This window comes from Falco punctatus (assembly GCF_963210335.1).
Source record: "Falco punctatus genome assembly, chromosome: 4".
Lineage (NCBI taxonomy): Eukaryota > Metazoa > Chordata > Aves > Falconiformes > Falconidae > Falco > Falco punctatus.
Window position 1 is genome coordinate 73,810,520 of NC_137583.1, and position 20,062 is coordinate 73,830,581.

General features: G+C 39.4%; 1 protein-coding gene across 1 annotated transcript in view; it reads left to right on the forward strand.

Moving 5' to 3' along the window:
* The window catches only part of ITGA8 (integrin subunit alpha 8), a 118,448-nt gene that overhangs the window by 80,398 nt on the left and 17,988 nt on the right, over positions 1-20,062 (forward strand). Inside the window, exons 26-27 of the mRNA XM_080386361.1 lie at positions 6,639-6,764; positions 10,057-10,170. Coding sequence (XP_080242487.1) covers positions 6,639-6,764; positions 10,057-10,170 — 240 coding nt within the window. The remainder of the gene's footprint in view (positions 1-6,638; positions 6,765-10,056; positions 10,171-20,062) is intronic.

Here is a 20,062-nt window from a genome sequence, read left to right on the forward strand (position 1 = left end):
TTTTTTTTTTTGCCTACACTTCACAATGGGATGGAGCTTTTGGGGAATTCTTCACAATGACCCTGAGATCATTTTCCTAGGTAAGAAGCAAGATATAGATAGTCTATAATGTTTCTAGTGTGACAGTTGTGTTGCATGGTATGTGTTTCGTTTCCGAACTCTTCTTATCAGAAGAGTGCATTCAATCCTGCTTTCTGTGTCACCGACAAAGATGTTAACCAGCGCTGGTCCCAATGCGAACCCCTGAGGAACACCACTCATCACTGGTCTTCACTTGGACATCGAGCCATTGACTGCAACTCTTTGAATGCAGCCATCCAGCCAATTCCTTATCCACCAAGTGGTCCATCCATCAAATCCATGTCTCTCCAATTTAGAGACAAGGACGTCTTGCAGGACAGTGTCAAATGCTTGGCCCAAGTCCAGGTAGATGATGTCAATTGCTCTTCCTTTATCCAGCTGTGCTGTAACCCCACCATAGAAGGCCACCAAACTCCTCAGGCACACTTTGCCCTTAGTGAAGCCATGTTGGCTGTCACCAGTCACCTCCTTATTTTGCATGTGCCTTAGCACAGTTTCCAGGAGGATCTGCTCCATGATCTTGCTGGGTGCAGAAGTGAGACTGACTTGTCTGTAGTTCCACAGATCTTCCTTTTTTCCCCTGTTTTAGAAATGGGAATTATGTTTCCCCTTTTCCAGTCAGTGGGAACTTCACCGGACTGTCATGACTTCTCAAATATGACGGGTAGCGGCTTAGCCACTTCATCTGTCAGTTCCTGCAGATGCCCCTCATCAGGTCCCATGGACCTGTGCACCTTCAAGTCCCTTAGGTGATCTCCAGCCTGATCTCCTACAGTGAGCAGTTCTACATTCTCCCATTGCTGCCTTTGCCTTCCGCAGCTCGGGCGGTGTGGCTGGAGCACTTGCCAGTGAAGATGAGGTAAAAAAGTTGTGGACTACCTCAGCCTTCTCCATATCCCAGGTAACCAGGTCTGCCATTTCCTTCCAGAGAGGACTTACATTTCCCTAGTCTTCCTTTTATCACTGACGTACCTATAGAAGTTTTTGCCCTTGATGTCCCTGGCCAGATTTAATTCTGTCAGGTCTTTAGCTTTCCTAACCTGATCCCTGGCGGCTCGGACAGTTTCTCTGTATTCCTCCCAGGCTCCCTGTCCTTGCTGCCACCCTCTGTAGGCTTCCTTTTTGTGTCTGGCCTTGTCCAGGAGCTCCTTGGTCATCCAGGCAGGCCTCCTGACATTTTTGCCTGACTTTGTCTTTGTTGGGATGCCTCGCTCCTGAGCGTGGAGGAGGTGATCCTTGAATATTAACCAGCTTTCTTGGGCCCCTCTTCCCTCCAGGGCTTTATCCCATGGTACTCTACCAAGCAGATCCCTGAAGAGGCCAAAGTCAGCTCTGATGAAGTCCAGGGCAGTGAGCTTGCTGTGTGCCCTCCTCACTGCCCTAAGGATCTTGAGCTCCACCATTTCATGGTCACTGCAGCAAGGCTGCCCTTGAGCTTCACATTCCCCCATTACTTCCTCAACAGCAGCCTTTGCTGCTGTTCATGCAGCCCAGGATGCTGCTGACTCTCAGTTCTGACAGGGCACACTGCTGGCTCATGTGCAGCTTAAGCCAGGTCTTTTTCTGCATAGCTGCTTCTTAACCTGTCAGTCCTCAGCATGTTTTGCTTCTTGGGGCTACTTCCTTGCACCAAGTCTATGAAAAGATCCATATTTTTTTATATCATATGCTATATATTATATTATGGTTAAGTTCAACATAGTACGAGAAATTGTAATCTGTAAAACTGGAGTAGTTTTAGAATCATATATTTTTTACATGTCTTATTTTAATTTTTCAGAGAACATACTTTGAATACCGTATAAAGTGAAATTATCAACAGGAATTCTGCATGGAATATACTGCAGAAATGGAAGTTTTCATGTAGTGCCACTTGATAAAAGGATTCATATAGTCTACAATTATTCTATGGCTTAATCTATATTGACTCATAAAAATAACAACTTTGTCAGCAACGTGACAGGCTTTTGGGTTTTCTACTTTGAAATGATTCTGTAATTATTTTAATCATACCAGCAAAAAGAAAAAAAAAATCCCTTGCCAATTTTTTGGTAAGTGTTATTTGTAGGTATTGTTTCCCGTCCAGATTTCTTCCCCTTCCATGGACATGTTTCTTTTCTAGCAGAGCTGGAGATCTCAGAGTTTGCAGGAAACCGTAACAAGGGGAAGCACAGTAGCGGCCTCCTCGGTACAGTGTTGGTATGCCAGTGTCTAAAAGCCTCTTTCAAGATCTGTGTTTGTGATGGCAGATCCCCTCAAAAGAGCTTGGTTTGGCCACAAGTCAGAAGATTTAGCAAAACACAGCTCTACATATTATCCCATCAAAAACAAGGTATCCAATTTATTAAGCATAACTGATTCCAGACACTTCTGGAGTAAACAACACTTCTCGAGTTTAACCAGTAGCCTGTTAAATATCTTGTGGGGAGAGCTGCATTCCAAATGTTAAAAGTGCTATATATCTTTGGCATACTAGGAAGAGTTCGAGTTCTATACAGTGGATGGAAGTGGAGGCATCTTTCTGGTGAAGGCTATTCCTCACAACCACAGGGGCTACAAGTCTTTGGCTTAAAGAGGCAGAACTAAAATATGTACTTACAAGAATGTAGAAAAGCTGATGTATCCCAAATACATTATGGCTAGATTTCTGTGTTTCACCCAGGAAGCCAGAAAGGGGTTAGGATTACACCCTTTTATTTAGTTTTGCTAGTGAAGATAGAAAAATGTTTCCATTTTTTACCCAAAACACAGCAAGTTTGGAAACAGAGAATATTTTCCATTAATCTTTTCTGCCCCATTTCTACCTATTTTTCAGAGGTGGTGAGGAGAAGGAAGCTGATGTGCTACATTTGTATTTGCAAGCCTAGTATCTCAAAGCCACTGGTCAGATCAGGTTGAAAGTACATGAGAAGGAGATTTAGCATCCCCCTACCCTAGCCACTGCGTTCTAAGTTTCAATTAAGAAGCTGAGATGGGAGCATTACAGTCAGGAGAGCAGAGCTCTGGGTAGAATAGTGCCATAGTTCTTAAGCACTTTTTCAGGCAATGTATTTTTTGGTGATTTTTGTAGGTTTTTAATTTTGCTTTTCCTTCTCCTACTTGATAATGATTGTATCTGTTACATTAACAAGACTAAATTCTTGTGAGACTTGTGAGAAATCTCCCTGTAATAATGAAATAATGGTCCATCTGTCTTAGCAGAATATGGCTTTAGATGTACAATCATTATTGCAAGACTTAAAACATCTTTTCCTTATTTCAGTTTTTCAAAGCACTGAACAGCATGAATACATAAATCAGGTTTCAAATATGTAATGCTTATCTATTGCTTCAGATAGGAAGAGGATACAGGGACAGCTTCCTTCAGGTTTTGTCTAAACAGCTGGATGCCTGGCACAGATTTCCAAATAAGGCTAAGGACATTATACGCCTGGCTCCTCTTGGATTTCAGAACCTAGCTCTCCTAGGGTGCTTGGGCATTTCCCCTTTGAAATTACTTGGATTGTAAAGTCAAAGCGGTATATTTCTCCCCATTGCTGAATTTCTTCTCTTGTGGAAAGGTTTCCTTTGTGCTTTGTTGGTTCTTCCACAAAGATAAACCAAACCTGTGCACACATGGGAAGACTCTTATATAGGGATTTTTCCTTTTCAGTAGCTTATCTTTCTCTGAAGACAGTGAGGGGCATGAAAGGATAATAAAATTATGAATCTTGCAAAAGGTGTAAAGAGGAGCAAAAGGACTTATCAAAGATACGGAACGGATTCCCTTGCAGAAGAACTCATTCTGCTAGGGTGCTTCAATCTGGAAAGGAGGTGCCTATGTGCAAATATGGTCCACAAGATCAGAAGTGGCAGAAGGAGCATGGGTGGGGATTGACTGCTCTCTGCCTGTTGCTGCACAGGAATGCAGTGTGTTCACTGCACAGGAATTGGAGCATCAAATGAAGCCTGTAGAGCCAGATTCAAAACAAGCAAAAGAACGTGGTGGTTCATAATGACAAGTATTAGATGTCTGGAACTTGTTGCCAAAGGAAGTAGTCAGGATTAAAAGTTTACATGGTTTTAAGAGGAAACTGGACCAATTCGCAAAAGAGGAGTCCAGTAAAGATTAATGAATAAACAATAACTTCATGCAGATCAGGAGGTCCCTGAGCTGAAAACATTTGGAAGCTGAAAGTTATTAGGAGAGAGCGTTGTGTATGCATGCCCTGTTGTTAGTCTTCCTTCCACAACTGCTTAAAGGCAGTGTTGATGAGAAGGGGGCTCAGCTAGCTGGACTTTTGGCTTGAGCCAGTATTCCTGGCGAGTTGGGGTTTCCTCCCCCAGATTGATGGGAAAAAGTAGTTTTATGGAGCCTGTGCCTGTAAATACCAGAAGTATAGGCAGTGGTTTCCAACTATGGTAGACAATACAAAGTGACACACATGACACATTCTCAGTAGCTGAGCACTGTAGTACTGTAGGGCATCTGTCAAGCAAGCAGAGAAATAGCTGCTAAAATCCACCACATGGGTAAGGTACATCCACCGACATGACTGACTGGCAGGAGCTAACCTCTTCCAGAGGCAGTGTCTCCTCATGCTGTAGAGCCATTATTACTGTGTGTAAGTCGTGGTCTGGAGACAAAATAATACCATCCAATGCATTGCTCTTGAATGGTCTCTTACATCTCTTGTAAAACAGCTTTTACACAAAGTCCTCTTCCAGAACGTTTCTGATGGAGTTACACATTGCAGCAGAGGGTTTTGCTTGCCTAGAAAAAGAGGAAAGCTAAACTGGGTTTTGAAATGAGAAGTGAAGAACTGATCTCAAAATCTGCTCAGGCAAAGAAAGCACAACCATTTTTCCCTGGTGAGGAAACTGAGACAGTCCATTGTAGTTAAAGGGAGGGAGCGAGAATCCATTTAAAGTAAGGTATGGTGTGCTAAATATGGGGCATATGAAATAGCTACAGAGACGCAGTTGTACAATTCCGTGCTACTGGCTCAGGAAGGATAAAATAGTATCTTTAACCTCAACATCTAGGCCACTGGATATACCCTGTTTTTAAAGCGTTACAGGAGACATGTATGTTTTCTCTTAAACAGAGGGCTGTTTTCAAACCTTTGCTGTAATAATTCACTACTGACGATGTTAACACTCTGGGATCTATGAAAAAATAATTCAATATAAAAATCACCTAGTGGATCTACATATGTATCTTGATCATGTATTGAGGGCTTCTTCAAAGGCATGTCATTATATTGTGGTTCTTTTAATTTATCATCATTAAAGAAGCCTGTACATGCTGGTGAGGGAATCCTAGAAAGAGAATTCCCATGTGTTATCACATTGAAAGGGAGAGATTTACTAGCTATTTAACTTCCTTTATTGCAAAAAGACAATGTTAACCTAATTAAGTGACAGGGGGGAAAAAGACTTATTTTTGCTTAAGGAGTTTTCATCAGTTAATAAATTATAGTATCTTTCACTTTGTAGGATGCTTTTGACTGAAGATCTCAGACAATGTCAAAATACTTCCTTCTTTAGCCTCATAATCTTGGTCAGATGAATGGTACAAATTTGCCAGATCCAGTACTACACAGCATTAGTGTGTGGAAGGTTTTATGTGTTTATAGCTATTCTCTTCCCTTTAGTGCTACAACATTTCATACAATTACAAACATTTGCTTTAGGAATTTGTTTAAGATATTTTGATTTCAGAGGCTAAAGGAACTGATAAGATGGATCTGATGTAGCTCTTCATAATCTGAGGCCCTTAATGAATAGTCTTGCCTATGTTTATGTGAGTCCCTGTTGAGATCTTATTGCAAACTTCCATTATATTTTATTGTGATTTTACATGATTGGATTGTCAGGAATTAGAATTTATCTTTCCCTTCATAGTGATAGATTGCCCAGGCATTCTCTGAGACTTCTTGAGAGAGAGAAGCCGTAAATGCTCTGTGTAGAAACTAAAGACAAACTGCCAACAATGAAAATACGATTTAATCGGAGAATAAAAATCTGTGAAGGTAAAGCTGAAGAGATTGCATTTCAATTTGAGATTAAAAATGAACCGTTACATTATACCAAGTTGAGTTGTTACTAAAAGAAATCTGTAACAAATAATGATCAAAAGTTGTGTTGCTAGAATTCAGATTTCCTTTTTTTTCTTTTACTTTCTAAAGCTTGTAAAATCATTATATTTCAATAGGCAGATTCTAATCTGAACGAATGACCAGGTTTCCATGCAGCAACTTTGAATTTATCCTGTTACAGAGATCAAAATATGGGCCCAAGAGTCTAACAAAATTAAGGACAGCAATGAAATTGTTACCAGTAAAAAGTGGAAAAAGATGTCACCTACTGTAATTCCTATAACCGGGCAATATCTTGCTGTGCTATCACTCATCATGCTTCTAGCTGAAGACAGTATATTCTCATGGCTGTTCTGTATTTGTTCTGTAACACAAATACAGTGTTAATCCAGAATTCAAGACTTCTTAGAAGGGAACAATTCTGTTAGACTCATTGTATGAGTATGCCATTACCATTCATATTTTTTCTCTTTGCAGTTTGCTATTCCACAAGACACTCCTGAACTTGCTGCTTTTTTATATAATTCCACGAATTCTCATTACATCAGGAGAAGGGATGTCACAGTGGCAGAACCTCACAGGAAAAACTCTGCAAAAATATGGGTGAGCTATCTAAAACCTATAAACCGAAACTATGCATGTAGTGTATCAAGGTGCCTGTTGGTTTGACTGCCATTTATTTACAGGTTTCAAATATTTTTGAACTGCTTTTTAACCCCTCAGTTTAAAATACTCTTTATTACATATCACCATGCCACAGGTTAGTGATTTTGTTTGACAGATTTTTACATTAAAGATCATGCATGCCAAATGCCTGAATGTCTTACTCCTGGCTGTTTGCAGACAAGCCTCTGTGGTCACGCAGGGGCACACTTACCACAGGGAATTTCAGCACAGATTTAGGGAAAGGGCCCCTCTTCCACAAATTAAATTTCAGATTCTGACTTCTGAAAGATAGGTCTCTGCTTGTTAGCTTGGCTCCTAACATTCTGGCTCTTTCGTAAAGAGTAGCTCGCACTTAAAATTAACATTGTCATGTAAAGTAATAGTTCTGACATTGGAGTATATTTGTTCCTCCCAGTAAGTACTTATGTACACATGGAAAGGGAAGACTCTTTCCTTTTACAATAAAACAAACAAGGCAAATGGGTCAGACAGTGCTGGAGCAAGAGCAAAGACTTCTTTCCCAGGAAAATACTTCTGATCAGTCTGGTATCTGAGTATTTGGACTTGGCTGTATTTTCAGAATGTTGGGGTTTTTGCCAGTCGTGAATTCACTGTCCCATCCTTAGCGTACTTCAGCATTGCAGGTGTCAGCTCCCCTCACCTAGTGGCTGTGTTCAAACTTGGTGACCTTGAGGTCGGCATGGTATTCATGCAGTCAGTACTTTCCATCTACTTTGATGAACCTTAGGCAGAGTTTCTTTCACGCCGTCCAGTCTCTTATGAAGCTGTTTACTGCAAGGTCATGTTTGAATTCCTTCATATCACTAGAATTTGGTAGAAAGAAAAGAACCTCACAGACCTAAGTATTCTGGAGTAATAGAATAAGTATGCTGCTTCTGCAAGTTAATTTGGCAATTTTTGTAACAGGAAGAAGATAGAATCTGAAAGTAATGAATACCATAATGCTATTAAGAACAAAATCACCCATGAACCCATTTTAAACAATAATCACTGTTGATTACTATGTAATTCTTTCATCAACCTAATACCCTGGGCAGAATCTCGTTCCACCAGGGCTGAAGGAAAAATGCCTGGGCTTTCGAAGGCATACCAGTCAATACCACAGAACACTTAATCCATTCTTCAGCGATACCTTAATTATCAGTTATCTTTCTCAGTGATTAGGCTCATATGCTGCCAACACAGAAATTACTGCAGCAACTGAAAGTGGTTAACAAAGTTCTGTGCTGTGTTTGCATCTTAAAATACAAAGCAGAGATTTATCAGCTGCTTGATGTAAATGGATATGTTTAGCTGAGTACTTAATAATATAAAGTTGGCACTGTGATAAGCAGTCTTCTAGTACAATATGCTTTTGATAAGCACAAATTAGGATAGGATTGGGTACAGTGCTTACCACTAGATATATACCAGGACTTTTCCAGGATGTACATAGAGAAGGAGTAGATCATTTATTCGGTTAGAAAGGTGTCCCAATTCTGTGTGCCTTCAGCATTGCATACTACAGATCCAGATTTTTTTTTTTTTTTTGGTGACATGTTGGAAGTACACATGGAAAGTGAATGTTGCTCTGGTAAATGACTGATTGGGCAAAGGTAATTCTTTGTTAAAATTTGGGGTTTTTTTTCTCAGAAATTTTAAGTTATTTTCATCAAAGCATTTTCACAGAGAGGAAAAATGTTCTGAGAACCTCTTGTTCTGTTTACTGTTTATTAAACATTTGGTTTTTCTTCCATTAGTTCTAAAGTTACAGTGTTCTGAAAATTACTACAGGCTAAAAGCATTACTAAGAAAAATAGAAATATGTGTTCAGGTCCTAAAATGTCAGCCAAAAGTAGGCTTTTATGCATACTAATGATTTATTTAGTTAATATGTGTTTTTGGCTGCCGTGATTAATGAAAACAGCTCTCCTCCTTCTTGCAAGATAAATAAATCTGGTTGGAGGATGTTTAAATATGAAAAACCAAATAAACAGATACTTTGAGACATTCATTTCAAGAAAAGGTTTATAGTTGCATGTTCCAGGGTTTACAGTTTCAGTTTCAAGCACATTTAGAAAATACTATTTTTCTCCTGATCACTGATGAAGCATATAGCTTCTACTTAACTTGTGATAAGGTAGAGGTTTGTGGGGAAGGCTGTCTGTAAGGATACAGGATTCCTTAAAGGTGTTTTCAGATCCGTTACATAAATCATCATCTCGTTTCCCTAAGTATAGGCTTTGGTAATGCAGCCATTCTTACTCTCCTGAGGGAATATACTTGTGAAAACTCAGCTTTGCTTTTGAGGTCACAAGACCTTCTGTCATGAGTGTCAATAAAGCACCTGTAAGGGAAAGATTCTCTTTGTTATAAAAATATGAATCAATTAAAAGCTCAGTCTTCCTCCTGAATCAAACCAAAACTTTTTGGAGAAAACCCATCTGTATATATAAACCTATACAATTTTTTGCACATGCTTTGAATCATTTTTCTATGAGGTCTTTCTTTCTTTTTATACCCCAGACAACTGTATAATTTCTGTGGTTACCCCATAAGACTCTGCTCGTTCCCTTCAGGGGCTTCCAGTCAGCTTTTAACCTTTTTTGTGACATTCTTCTGGCAGACTTTGACAGAGTATATAGTTTTGAGTTGCATTACTTGGCTTTTGTCTTCAAACCAGTGCATGAGCCAGAATCGCTGCTCATCAGGAACATTTAATGGACAACAAATTTCCAGTAGAGCAACTAATGAATCTCAGCAAATGTTCTGGCTGTTATAATGTAAACATCAGCAAGAAACCCAGGAAAGTTAGAAGAGGGGAAAGGTTTAGGGACATAAATAAAGACTTCAGGCATAGAGAACAGAAGCAAAAAGAATGTCAAAATCTGAAACTGAAAGATGAAGCCAAAGCACATGTGTCAAGGGATTGATAAGTACCTGGACATTTTAAGAGTTCTTCAGAGTAGATATTACCGGAAATTATTACTCTTCATTACTGCACGTAGGTGGTTGTATTCATTGGTGGTGCAAAAAAAAATATTCGCCTTGGTTTATAGTTCTCACGATTACTCATGGAGTATCTCATGTATAATTAGATTAAATTACTCATTTCAGACTACTTAACTTTTTAAGGGAAAGTTGATTTATTATGCTAATTTATAGCATTTGAGAATGATTGTATAGATTTTTAAAGCATAGATGTGACTTACCTTTATTTTGTACACAGAACTGTACAAATGTGAAGTGTATCCTAATTTCCTGCTCTGTGGGACAACTGGAAAGAGGGAAGAGTGCAGCACTAAAAGTCAGGTCCCGGCTATGGGCCCAAGCATTCCTGGAGGTAATGCGTGCAAAAACCTCTTTCTGTACACAAAGACCCCTGCATCTTTTATTTGACTGGATATTGAAGAATACTAATCATTAAATTAAATGGGCCAAATGAAAATCCTTTTTGTTATCACTTTCTTTGAAAATAACATTTCACTGATTCCGGTTCAGGTCACATGCATGCTGCTTACTTTTCTTTTTCTCACTATTTCTGTGTCTCAAATTTATGTCCTGAATCCTACCTGAAAATTCCAGGATTATTTTTAAACATCTTTCCTTGTTTTGTTTCTGCTCTCTTGGACTGCCCAAATCAACAATCTCTTAGGTCTCTATGATGTGCCCTGCGTTCATCACATCTCCCAATGAAAGGTTTTGCTTGGAGCTAAACAGTATATGGTGTACACTATGTGCAGCTTAAAAATTAATTGTTATTCATTCTCTGTTTATCTAAGGAAGAGTAGTATGTATCAAACTCATATGACATACAACACTCACGTAATGCCGATCTGTCTTATCACTAAAATGAGGGACAGCGCAGACCATGGAAAAAAGGAACTTCTCTTTGTAAATTCTTGCATTTCCAACTTCATCTGCTCTCAGAATTGTATTTATGCTGCATAAGGCAGAGGGATTGCACTGCGACCTGTTACCTCACAGCTGGCCACGTGTCTGCAGTACTATGTGGTTGTCATTTCTTTAACACTGGGCGGTACCTCATGAAATTTATAATTCATTTTGATGTTACTAGGTAATAACTGCAGATCCTATCTTGATCTAACTGATTGATTATCACCTTCCTTCTTCAAGGAATTTAGAATTCCCCAGTCTTTCTACCTGGAACACAAGAACCTTCCTGTGTTCCCCATAGCTGTAGGAAAAGAATTATTTATCCCCACAGTAACTCTTACCCTAGCCAGAGAAGATTTGAGGATCTTCAGCTTATAACAACAGCTTTAAATTAAGCTCTTCATATCTTTTAAGTTATTTTCTCCCTTTCCTCAAATATGAGAGCAGATAAAAGAAAATCTGTGTCGCTTAACTTGCTTTCCTGGAGAAACAAGAGAGCAGATGGGACAGTATTTACAGAAAATTGAATGTCAGCTTAGTAGCTAACCGTCATGGCTCCAAATCTGCAATGGGTGCATACTCTGGGGGTCACGGCTCTCTCTTAGTGTACGGGACTATGGCAGTGGTTACCAAAAGGATGACTTGGAAGTTTTTTCTACCTACCGGTCAGGGTTTAAGGTCACATTCTGTGTTTCTTCTGCAACAGCTGTTAGCACTGTTATGACTGAAGGGAGCATAGAACTATCTGACCTTGCTTGAGAGAAATGATTTCTGTCTAGCTCAGTAACAAAGGACATCATTTCAGATACTAGGTGAATTAATTCCTGATCTGTCAGTACATTTTATTTCTATTAACAGTCAGTTCCAAGAAAATTCCATACCTTTTCATCAGTTCCCTTAACACAAATACAATGCTTTTAATAGGAGGTATATTTAGCAACCTGTGTGAAAGACTAGACTAGACGTATTTCATTTAGGTTTGCTCAGTGAGTCATCAGCTAGTGGGAAAAAAGAGCAGGCTCTGGTTCAAATTTAAGCCCAGATGTTTGGCAGCTTAGGTATGTCTCTGTCCTTTGAGCTCTGGGTAACTGGGATGGACATCTAATGTAAGCTTTTGCAAACATCTTACAAAATTTTGCACAGAAAATGCCAGTATGGAAGCATCTCTGCACTCATAGGAAAAACTTATAAACTGGGAAATATATAAAAAAATAATATGGGAATTTTATTCAATTTTTTTCTAATTCCAATGAGAGTATTTGGTGTTTGCACACTGGCTAGTCCCTAGTAACAGGGACTAGCCAGTGTGCAAACACCAAATAGTCTCATTGGAATTAAGTTCTTAACTGCACTAGTTCACTGTTCCTAACACATAGACAGAGAGGCAGAGATATTATCCTTGGCTGGAACAATCTGTGATAATTTTGACCACTGCAGTGTGCAAGCAATATCACAGTGAACCTTCCCCATCTTCTTCACCAAGCAGGAGATAAAGCTTAGCTCCCTTAGCTAGCTATCTTACTGGGAACTGGACCTAACATATTCCAAATCCAATCAAGTTTTCTGTTCATCATTCTGCTGGTAGAATCTAATTTACTCTGTAAGGATTAAAACCAAGTTCTTGTGAAGAAACACACACAGAAGTAAAACCTCTTGTGCAGATTCTTCAATGCCAATTTTCTAGGCTATGTACAGCTATTTCAGTGGGAATTAGCGTCATGAAAGTTTTTCTAAGTCCAGTTTAGTATGTAATAAGAAATAACTGTAAAAGATTAAAGCTAAACAAATTTAATGACAAACAGTGTTCCTCTGATTTTTTGGTTGTGACAGAGGATGTGTAACAGTTGGAACAAACTAGCTGCAGAAGACATGAATCCTCCTTTTCTTAGTGACTCTTAATGAAGACAGAATCTTTTTCTAGACTGTCAGCTTAGCTAGCCTGACTTCAGTTAAGAACAAGGATAGCTGCATGAAATTCAGTGACATGTTTAATGCAGGAGCAGTGGGATCATCTTAACTAATCGTAGGTAATTTATATAATTTTTTAGGTAAATTTACCTGATGAAAGTAGATGATGAAGCTGGTTGCCTAACTGTAGCCAGTAACGACAGAGATATCTTCAGAGGATGTTTAACCCAGCTGATTTGAAACACCTTCTCTGCCATTCTTCTGATCTGGATGGTGGAGAAGGTTCCAAGTTGTGCCTTGGGACACAGGTGTGTGCAAATACACCAGGCAATGCCAGTGCTGCAGTCCCTTTAGCTCTTCTGTGCTCCTTACTAAATCCTGTTTACTGTGCCATCACCTCCCTTCACTTAGTGGGCTCAAGGCAGAGATGGAACCTTACGCTAGCCTGTGGGCAGGGGCAAGGATGAGCCATCCTGTAGACTCCCTGGTGGAGAGACCTCATGGCAAACACTCCTACATGTACATCTTCTGCTTACTCTGCTGTCATTACATACCCTTGCTATCGAACAAGGCTTTTTATGGGCTGTGATTTTACCTTTTATCAGTATCCTTAGGAAACATTTCTGTTTCCTTTGAGTAGTAACTTGCCAGCCTTGTAAACGTTCAGAAACTCCACTTAAAGCAACAGGATCTTTTTCTAAGTAAAAAAAAAGAAGATAGTCCCCAGAGAACTGTTGCATCCTCCCATTTATGACTAAGAAGCTGCCAGAATAACATGACCCCTGCTTCACATGCAAACTTAGACATTGAAGAGGGAAAGAGCAAATTCTGTGATGAAATCTAGTTGCTGTCCTCCCACTCACCTCCAAACAGTTCCTTTTCTCACAGCCCCTTTTAAAATTAACAGCTATACAGCCATCACCATAAAAGACCGTAGAGCATAATTAGTTGCCTAAAAAAGGCATAATGTGCTCTTAGTGAGCCTGTAAACTTCTAGTTCCTAAGGTTATTCCGAAGTAAGCTAAGGTAAAAAAAAACCAAATGCTAGGCTGAAATATGCAGATTCAAACTGAGGATTAAAATACAGTCAAAATAATCAGGATGTGATGATTCTGAACCAGGAAGGACTGTTCAAGGGCTAGGCTGAACTCCACATTCATGGTTTTGTAAAGAGTCTTAGAGGAAGAGTTGTTGTCTGTACAGCAACATCCTAAACTCTTTTGCACATGCAATTAATGTACAAAAATTTCATATGCCAAAGAAAGCAGGATAATGGTGACATACAACATTCCTCAACTGTGTTATAATCTAAATAGGATATGATGATCTGCAGAAGAAATTGTTTGTCTGTGCTCACTAAAGCTGAGAACACACTGTCATTATGTATTTTCTTCTCATACATATGTTAATGCAAACCTAAGAAAAAACTGATTGAAAGTAATTGATTAATGAGAGGATGAAATAATTCATGTTTCTCATTGAAGTTTTATGGATCACCCTGTATATTTTGTGTCCACAAAGATCAGTCACGTATTGAGTGACTCCTTCCTATTCCACTTAGTTTAACTGACAACAGCTGACCCCTTTGCCTCTTGACAGTTGTAATCTGTCACCTTAAAACCCAAACTCCTGCAACAAATAACAGTTAAATAACATGCAGTGATTAGACATGTTTGAGTAAATAAAGCAGCCCAAATTTCCCAATAGGCCAAAAAAGATAGAGACAGACATTGTGCAAAGGCCAAGAAGAATCAAAGACTTTTTTGGATTAACTTCAAAGCCTGGCTGTAAATACGAGCCCTCTAGTAAAGCTGACTTTTGGATTCAGACTTGCTGATCAAGCAAGTAATAGCCTGATTCGTGCAAAATAGAAACAACCTTACATGGTTATGTTACGTTGTGTTCTATTAGGGCTCTGTTATGTCCCCGTTTGTCTAATCATGGTATTCCTGAGTCATCAGAGGGAGATCCAAGGGGAGCTTGTCCAGTGTTCTTTGAACTCTGATGGGTACTTTTTAATGTAGGACTCAGGACTTGGCTAGTAAAACATCTGCTTTGAAAATATATTTTTAAGTGATGAATCTGTACCATCTGTCTGATTTGTGACATCCTTCCAGGCTTCAAGCTCTTTGGACACTTGTGGGAAGTAGAACTCAGCTCATTCATGACTATTATTTCAGCCTGTATTGACAGTTCCTCACAATGATAAAAGTCTCCTTCTGGGAGAGCTTGGGGAGGCAGTAATGTGAAGAAAAAAAAAAAAACCACAGAGGGTGTGCAAGGTTCCCAAGAGGTTTGAAGTTTATTTTATTTTGTTTTAGTGTTATTGAATGTAATTGTTTTGTTTCTTTCTTGACTTTTAGACAGATCCAGATATTTAAATTTGGCACCACTGACTGCATGAACTTTAATAGCTAGAAGGGAGAAAAATCTAGTTTTAATCTAAGAAAGCTGAAAAGCAACAGCAGCCTGGGAGCTACACTGTAATTGAGTGCTCCCTTGGTACACACAAAGCCATGCTTTGACTCCTCTGTTAGATACTTGTTATTTCAGTGTTCATTTCACAGGCACTGTTCCTGTTTCCTTTTAGATGCCTAAAAATGTAAATATATGCTTGACATAAAGGTGGCGAGTGCTGCAACACCGACATCTTAAGTGCCTGGCCGCAGACTGGTATCCAAAACCTGAAACGAAATACTTAGGCTCCCTATACAGCATATGGAAACAATGAGGTACCTCAGACAAATTGACTTGCACTAACCATTAGGGCGGTGCATGAGGGCTAGGTACCCTTTATCAGGAGGATGGGCACCCAAATCAGGAATAAGTGGGAGTCTTTGCACCCTCTTAGAAGGCAGAATCCAAAAATTACTTAGGAGGTACCTATAGCATTAGTTGAAAGACTTAAAGAGGACTTAGTTTATTCAATATTCAGTGACAGAAGCTAGAGCTGGCAGTCTAGTTGAGAATTCATGACTGGAAGATGTGAATTCAGTTCCCTCCTCAGCTTAAGAAACCCCACCTCCCTGCTTTATTGAATGATGGTATTCCCATCTGCCAAAGCTCCACCTTTTAGAAGGACATAAAAAGAAACTGAGAGGTCTGGAAGGATATAGAAAATGAGAAAGAGCCTGATGTAATATCTTATTATTTTGGGCCATCAGCTAGAAGTCCTCTCAGTCCTGTCATGCTCCTTTGCCTTCATTGCCTGGCACCTGGAGCTATCAATGCTGTTAGAGTGCATGCTCTAATTGTGCTTCCTTCATGAGGAATTTTGTTGATTTGTTGAGAATCTCTGTATTTTACTACTGGTGAACTTAGAGACTTTGTAGTGTGGCAGAAATTCTCTAGGCCAGGTAATGCTTTTGGGACAAGGATTCAGTTTAGCTGGGCAAAGGCTATTGGAGGCAGAATGCAGATAACCAGTGCAGCAAGGCCACACAGGCTGTCTGTGGACCACATCTGTGTCTGCAGCAGCTTGGAAGTCAGAACAGAGGTGAACTGGTGGAGGCGGTCCAAGAGAGGTGAGAGATCTAGCTCTTGCATAGGCACCTTTATTCAATCACTTTTCTCCCTTTTCTCTTTTCTATGGGAGCAATTACTCTATCTGTAAGTGGGATATGACCTCAAGGAACAATAGTTACTATCCTCAGCATCCCCCAGCACAGAACCTCTTGCTGTGTGCAGTGGAAAACATCTCAGTCAAGGGAAGCTTGCTTAGTGTTTTCAAAGAATAGCTCTGCAGCCATCTGTGGATGGAAGTGGGGAAGCACCAGAAAAATTAGTGAGAGAGATATCTTGTTCTCTCATTAATTGCCATATATAAGCCAAATATGGAAGTTTAAATATATGATTTTCAGAATGAGAATGAAAAGCCATAAATTTGATGCACTGCCCTTCAAGCCACATATAATAACAAAAGGAGGAAGTAGTCAAAGAAATTTGCCTTTACGTAAAACAACTGCTGTTATTTGAAAAAAACAAAGTAAAAAAACAACTGCTGTTATTTGAAAAAAACAAAGTAAAAAAGAAAACTGTGTGGCCAAAAATACTGTATTATACTGGATTTCGTTGTTTATGTGGAATGAAGGATAGAAAGAAAGAGACCTTGACATTGGGCTGAATTAGCTGGAAGTTTCTTTGGGTGTGGGCCAGTTTTGTTTGCATTTGTTGTTATTTAAAATTGTGCCAAAATGTTAACAAAAGCAAAACATGAGACTCTTGCTAGATGTGATATAGATAATGTTAGGTATATGAAGAAATAAACATCTTAAATCAATGACCATTAAAATATGTATATTAAAATGTTCTGAAATCACAACAAAATATCTGCCTCTATTTTAATTTAAAATAGTCTGTTTAAATGAATGTAAAAGATATGTGAAGGGTAAGGATTTAATGGTAAAGAGGAGGATGTGTTGTTAATTTTCAGAAGAGTTGTATTGCCTTTGGTCACAGATACATTGGGGTGGACATACCCTCTTGTTACAAATAGCACAAGTACTTTTTGGCCATGTACAGAGTCATACATACATTTTTAAACAAATTAATACAAGAACAAATAGTTGCATAACCTCTGCTCTCTGAATTTATGTAAGCTACTCTATTTATTGGCAGTAGTTTAGGTTTTTGGAGGAATGGGTCAAAGAAAGCAAGCTAATGAATTCCCAAAGCATATATTTAAAAGGTAACACCATATTGCTTACCCTCTTGTCTCTAAAATGTGCCAGACTCCAGCAGACACAAAAAGAAACAAATTTTAATCAAGCAGGGCCAAGACTGTTATAATAGCACTGAACTCCATATGCAACAGACACAGGTTCTGGGGGTAAGATTCCACCACAGCATGTAGCTTGCAATAGAGAAAGTACCTGCCCTTCCGTTAGGGTGACTTTGCTGGGCTACATCTAACCAGAAAAAAAAGTATTTCAGAGCAGTCGAACAATGCTCCATAGAGGCTATGGAACAAAGTAATTCTGGGGAGCCTCTCCAGTAGTTAAACTCTTCAAACCTGCAGAAGAACAATGACCTCTCAAACTTCTCTACGCCGCTAAAAGCTTAGTTCCTCCTACCCTCAGTCTAGCTCCCTGTGGGCCAGATTTTCCCTGCATTTTAGTCTGCTCTCTCAATAGGATGCCTCCACGTGCCTTAAACATGCTTTGGGGAGACTTCAGGTCTTTGCTTGAGCTTCCTGCAGAAACCACCAGCATTCCACTGGAGCCTGGAGAACTCTCATTCAAATTGTCCAAGATCTTCCAGCACTTTCCACATTATTTCTGTTTGCCTCAATTTTACTTAGGGAAACACTGCACTGAATATTTATTGGGAACACTTCTACATAACTGTTTAAGAAAACAAAGGCTTCAGTTCAAAAATCTATTTGTAAAACAAAAGTGTGGAGAGAGAGAGAAGCCTTAATAAATACACCAGCAGGGATCTACCACCCAGGAAACACAGGGGATAGCCATGTTTTGCCTACTTACCCGGGTATTGGCAAACTACTGTCTCAGCAATGCGCGCAAGAGCAGGCTCCGCTTGTTCAAATCAAGAGGGATCTCAAAGGGCTAATGTAGCTAGGGCTGGGCACCCTGCTGCTGGTCATTAGGCACTGACATTCACAAACATCAGATTCTTTCTTCTCCTTCCTTTGAGCCATAATGAAGTCCTCAGCTTGAAATGGAAACCACAGATCCTGCTGTTTCCAGTAAACACTGAATATTTAAACATACATTATTTAAGAAATGATATGGTAAAGAAATGTTGTTTCTCAGAAATTACTTGAGAATTATAAAGAAGGCTAGAAGAGATAGCTGCCCATATCTCCAAGGTGTTGGGTGCAATTGAAAATCCTGTTTGGAAATGATGCTGGCAGCAGTCATTGTTTCAAAGCCCTTTGCCACAAGCGCATAAATCTGTGAATGCAGAAAAATACTCTAGACTTTTACATTCTCCATTCCAGTAAAGCAACAGAGGTGTGCAGCATTTCTAGGAGCCTAATGAAGGGTCAAGGAGAACTAATAGCTGTGGGCACAACGCAAGGTTATTAACCCCAGCCAAGCGTTAATCCACAGGATGTACCCTCCTCTGATGTTATTGCTGATTTAAGCTGAAAATTAAATAAGCCACATATAGTAGGTGAAAGGCTTTATTTTTCCGTAAGTGTTGTGTTTCCTTTATATGGTGTTTCAAGGGAATTAATGCCTTTACTGTATTTTAGCCAATCAGGCTGCATGTCTAATGTCTACTTCCTTAATAATATAACATATCCTGCTCTCTCCATTACAGATTACTTTTATAAATCATATAAATCATATCCAGAATCCTGCTTAATATGACTTGCTTAGAATTGAAAATGTAAGGCTTTTTTCAGGCTTCTTTCCTGAATACAAATCGTTGCATAACTACAGAAACATGCTAGGACCTTGTGTGAGGAGTCTGGTGCTCTAGAATAAAAGGTGAAGAATAGCTTGAGTCTGAAAATGGAAAATAATTATTGTGATAAGGGAAAATATTTTTTCTGAAGACCACCTCATAGATGTTCAACACTATGAAGGTGTATAAAAAATACTTATTTGTCAAGTCAAATCTTAAAATCGATCTAATTTTTCATTTCAGACACTGTTGATAGAAAAGGTAGTTCCCTTTCATTAGATGCCTTCTATGTTAAGGAGCTGTTTTGACTATCCCTGCGTAGTCATTTGAGGTAGTTTTCTTCATATTGCTCATTCCTAATATAAGCCCCAAGGAGAGGTTGAATGGTTGGCTGCTCAGTATTTTCAAAGAACCAAATTAAGGCATAGCCAAATGAGTTCCAGAAGGCAATAAATGTGCTGGCTTCGTTTCATCAGTAAACAGTTGCATATTTGAAGAGAAAACGTTTTTTTTAAAAAGAAGACAGACTGAACAAGGCAAATACCAGAACAACCCTGGACCTCAGGAGAGTAGCTTTCAACCTTTTCAGGGATCTGCTTGGAAGAACTCAATGGGAGGTGGTGCTAGAGAAAAGAGGACTCCAGAACTAGCGATTCTCCAGGATCACCACCTTTAAGCTCAAGAACTGTCCATCCTGACATGCAGGAAATCAAGGAAAGGTGGCAGGAGGCCTGCATGTATGAACAAGGAGCTCCTAGTAAAACTCAAACACAGAAGGGAAGCATAAAAGATGTGGAAGCAGAGTCAGTTGACACAGTGCAGGGGCTGGGTGGGGAATATAGAGACAGTGGTCTGAGCACATAGGGACAGAGTCAGGAAAGTAAAAGCCCACCAGGAGCTGAGCCTAGCAAGGGGCTTAAAGGGCATCAGGGAGGCTTCTATATCACCAGCAAAAGGAAGACTAGGGAAAATATAGGTGTTGTTCTGAATAGGACATGGAAAAGGCTGTTACTCAGTGCATCCTTCACTTTGGTCTTTACTGATAAAATCTGCATACA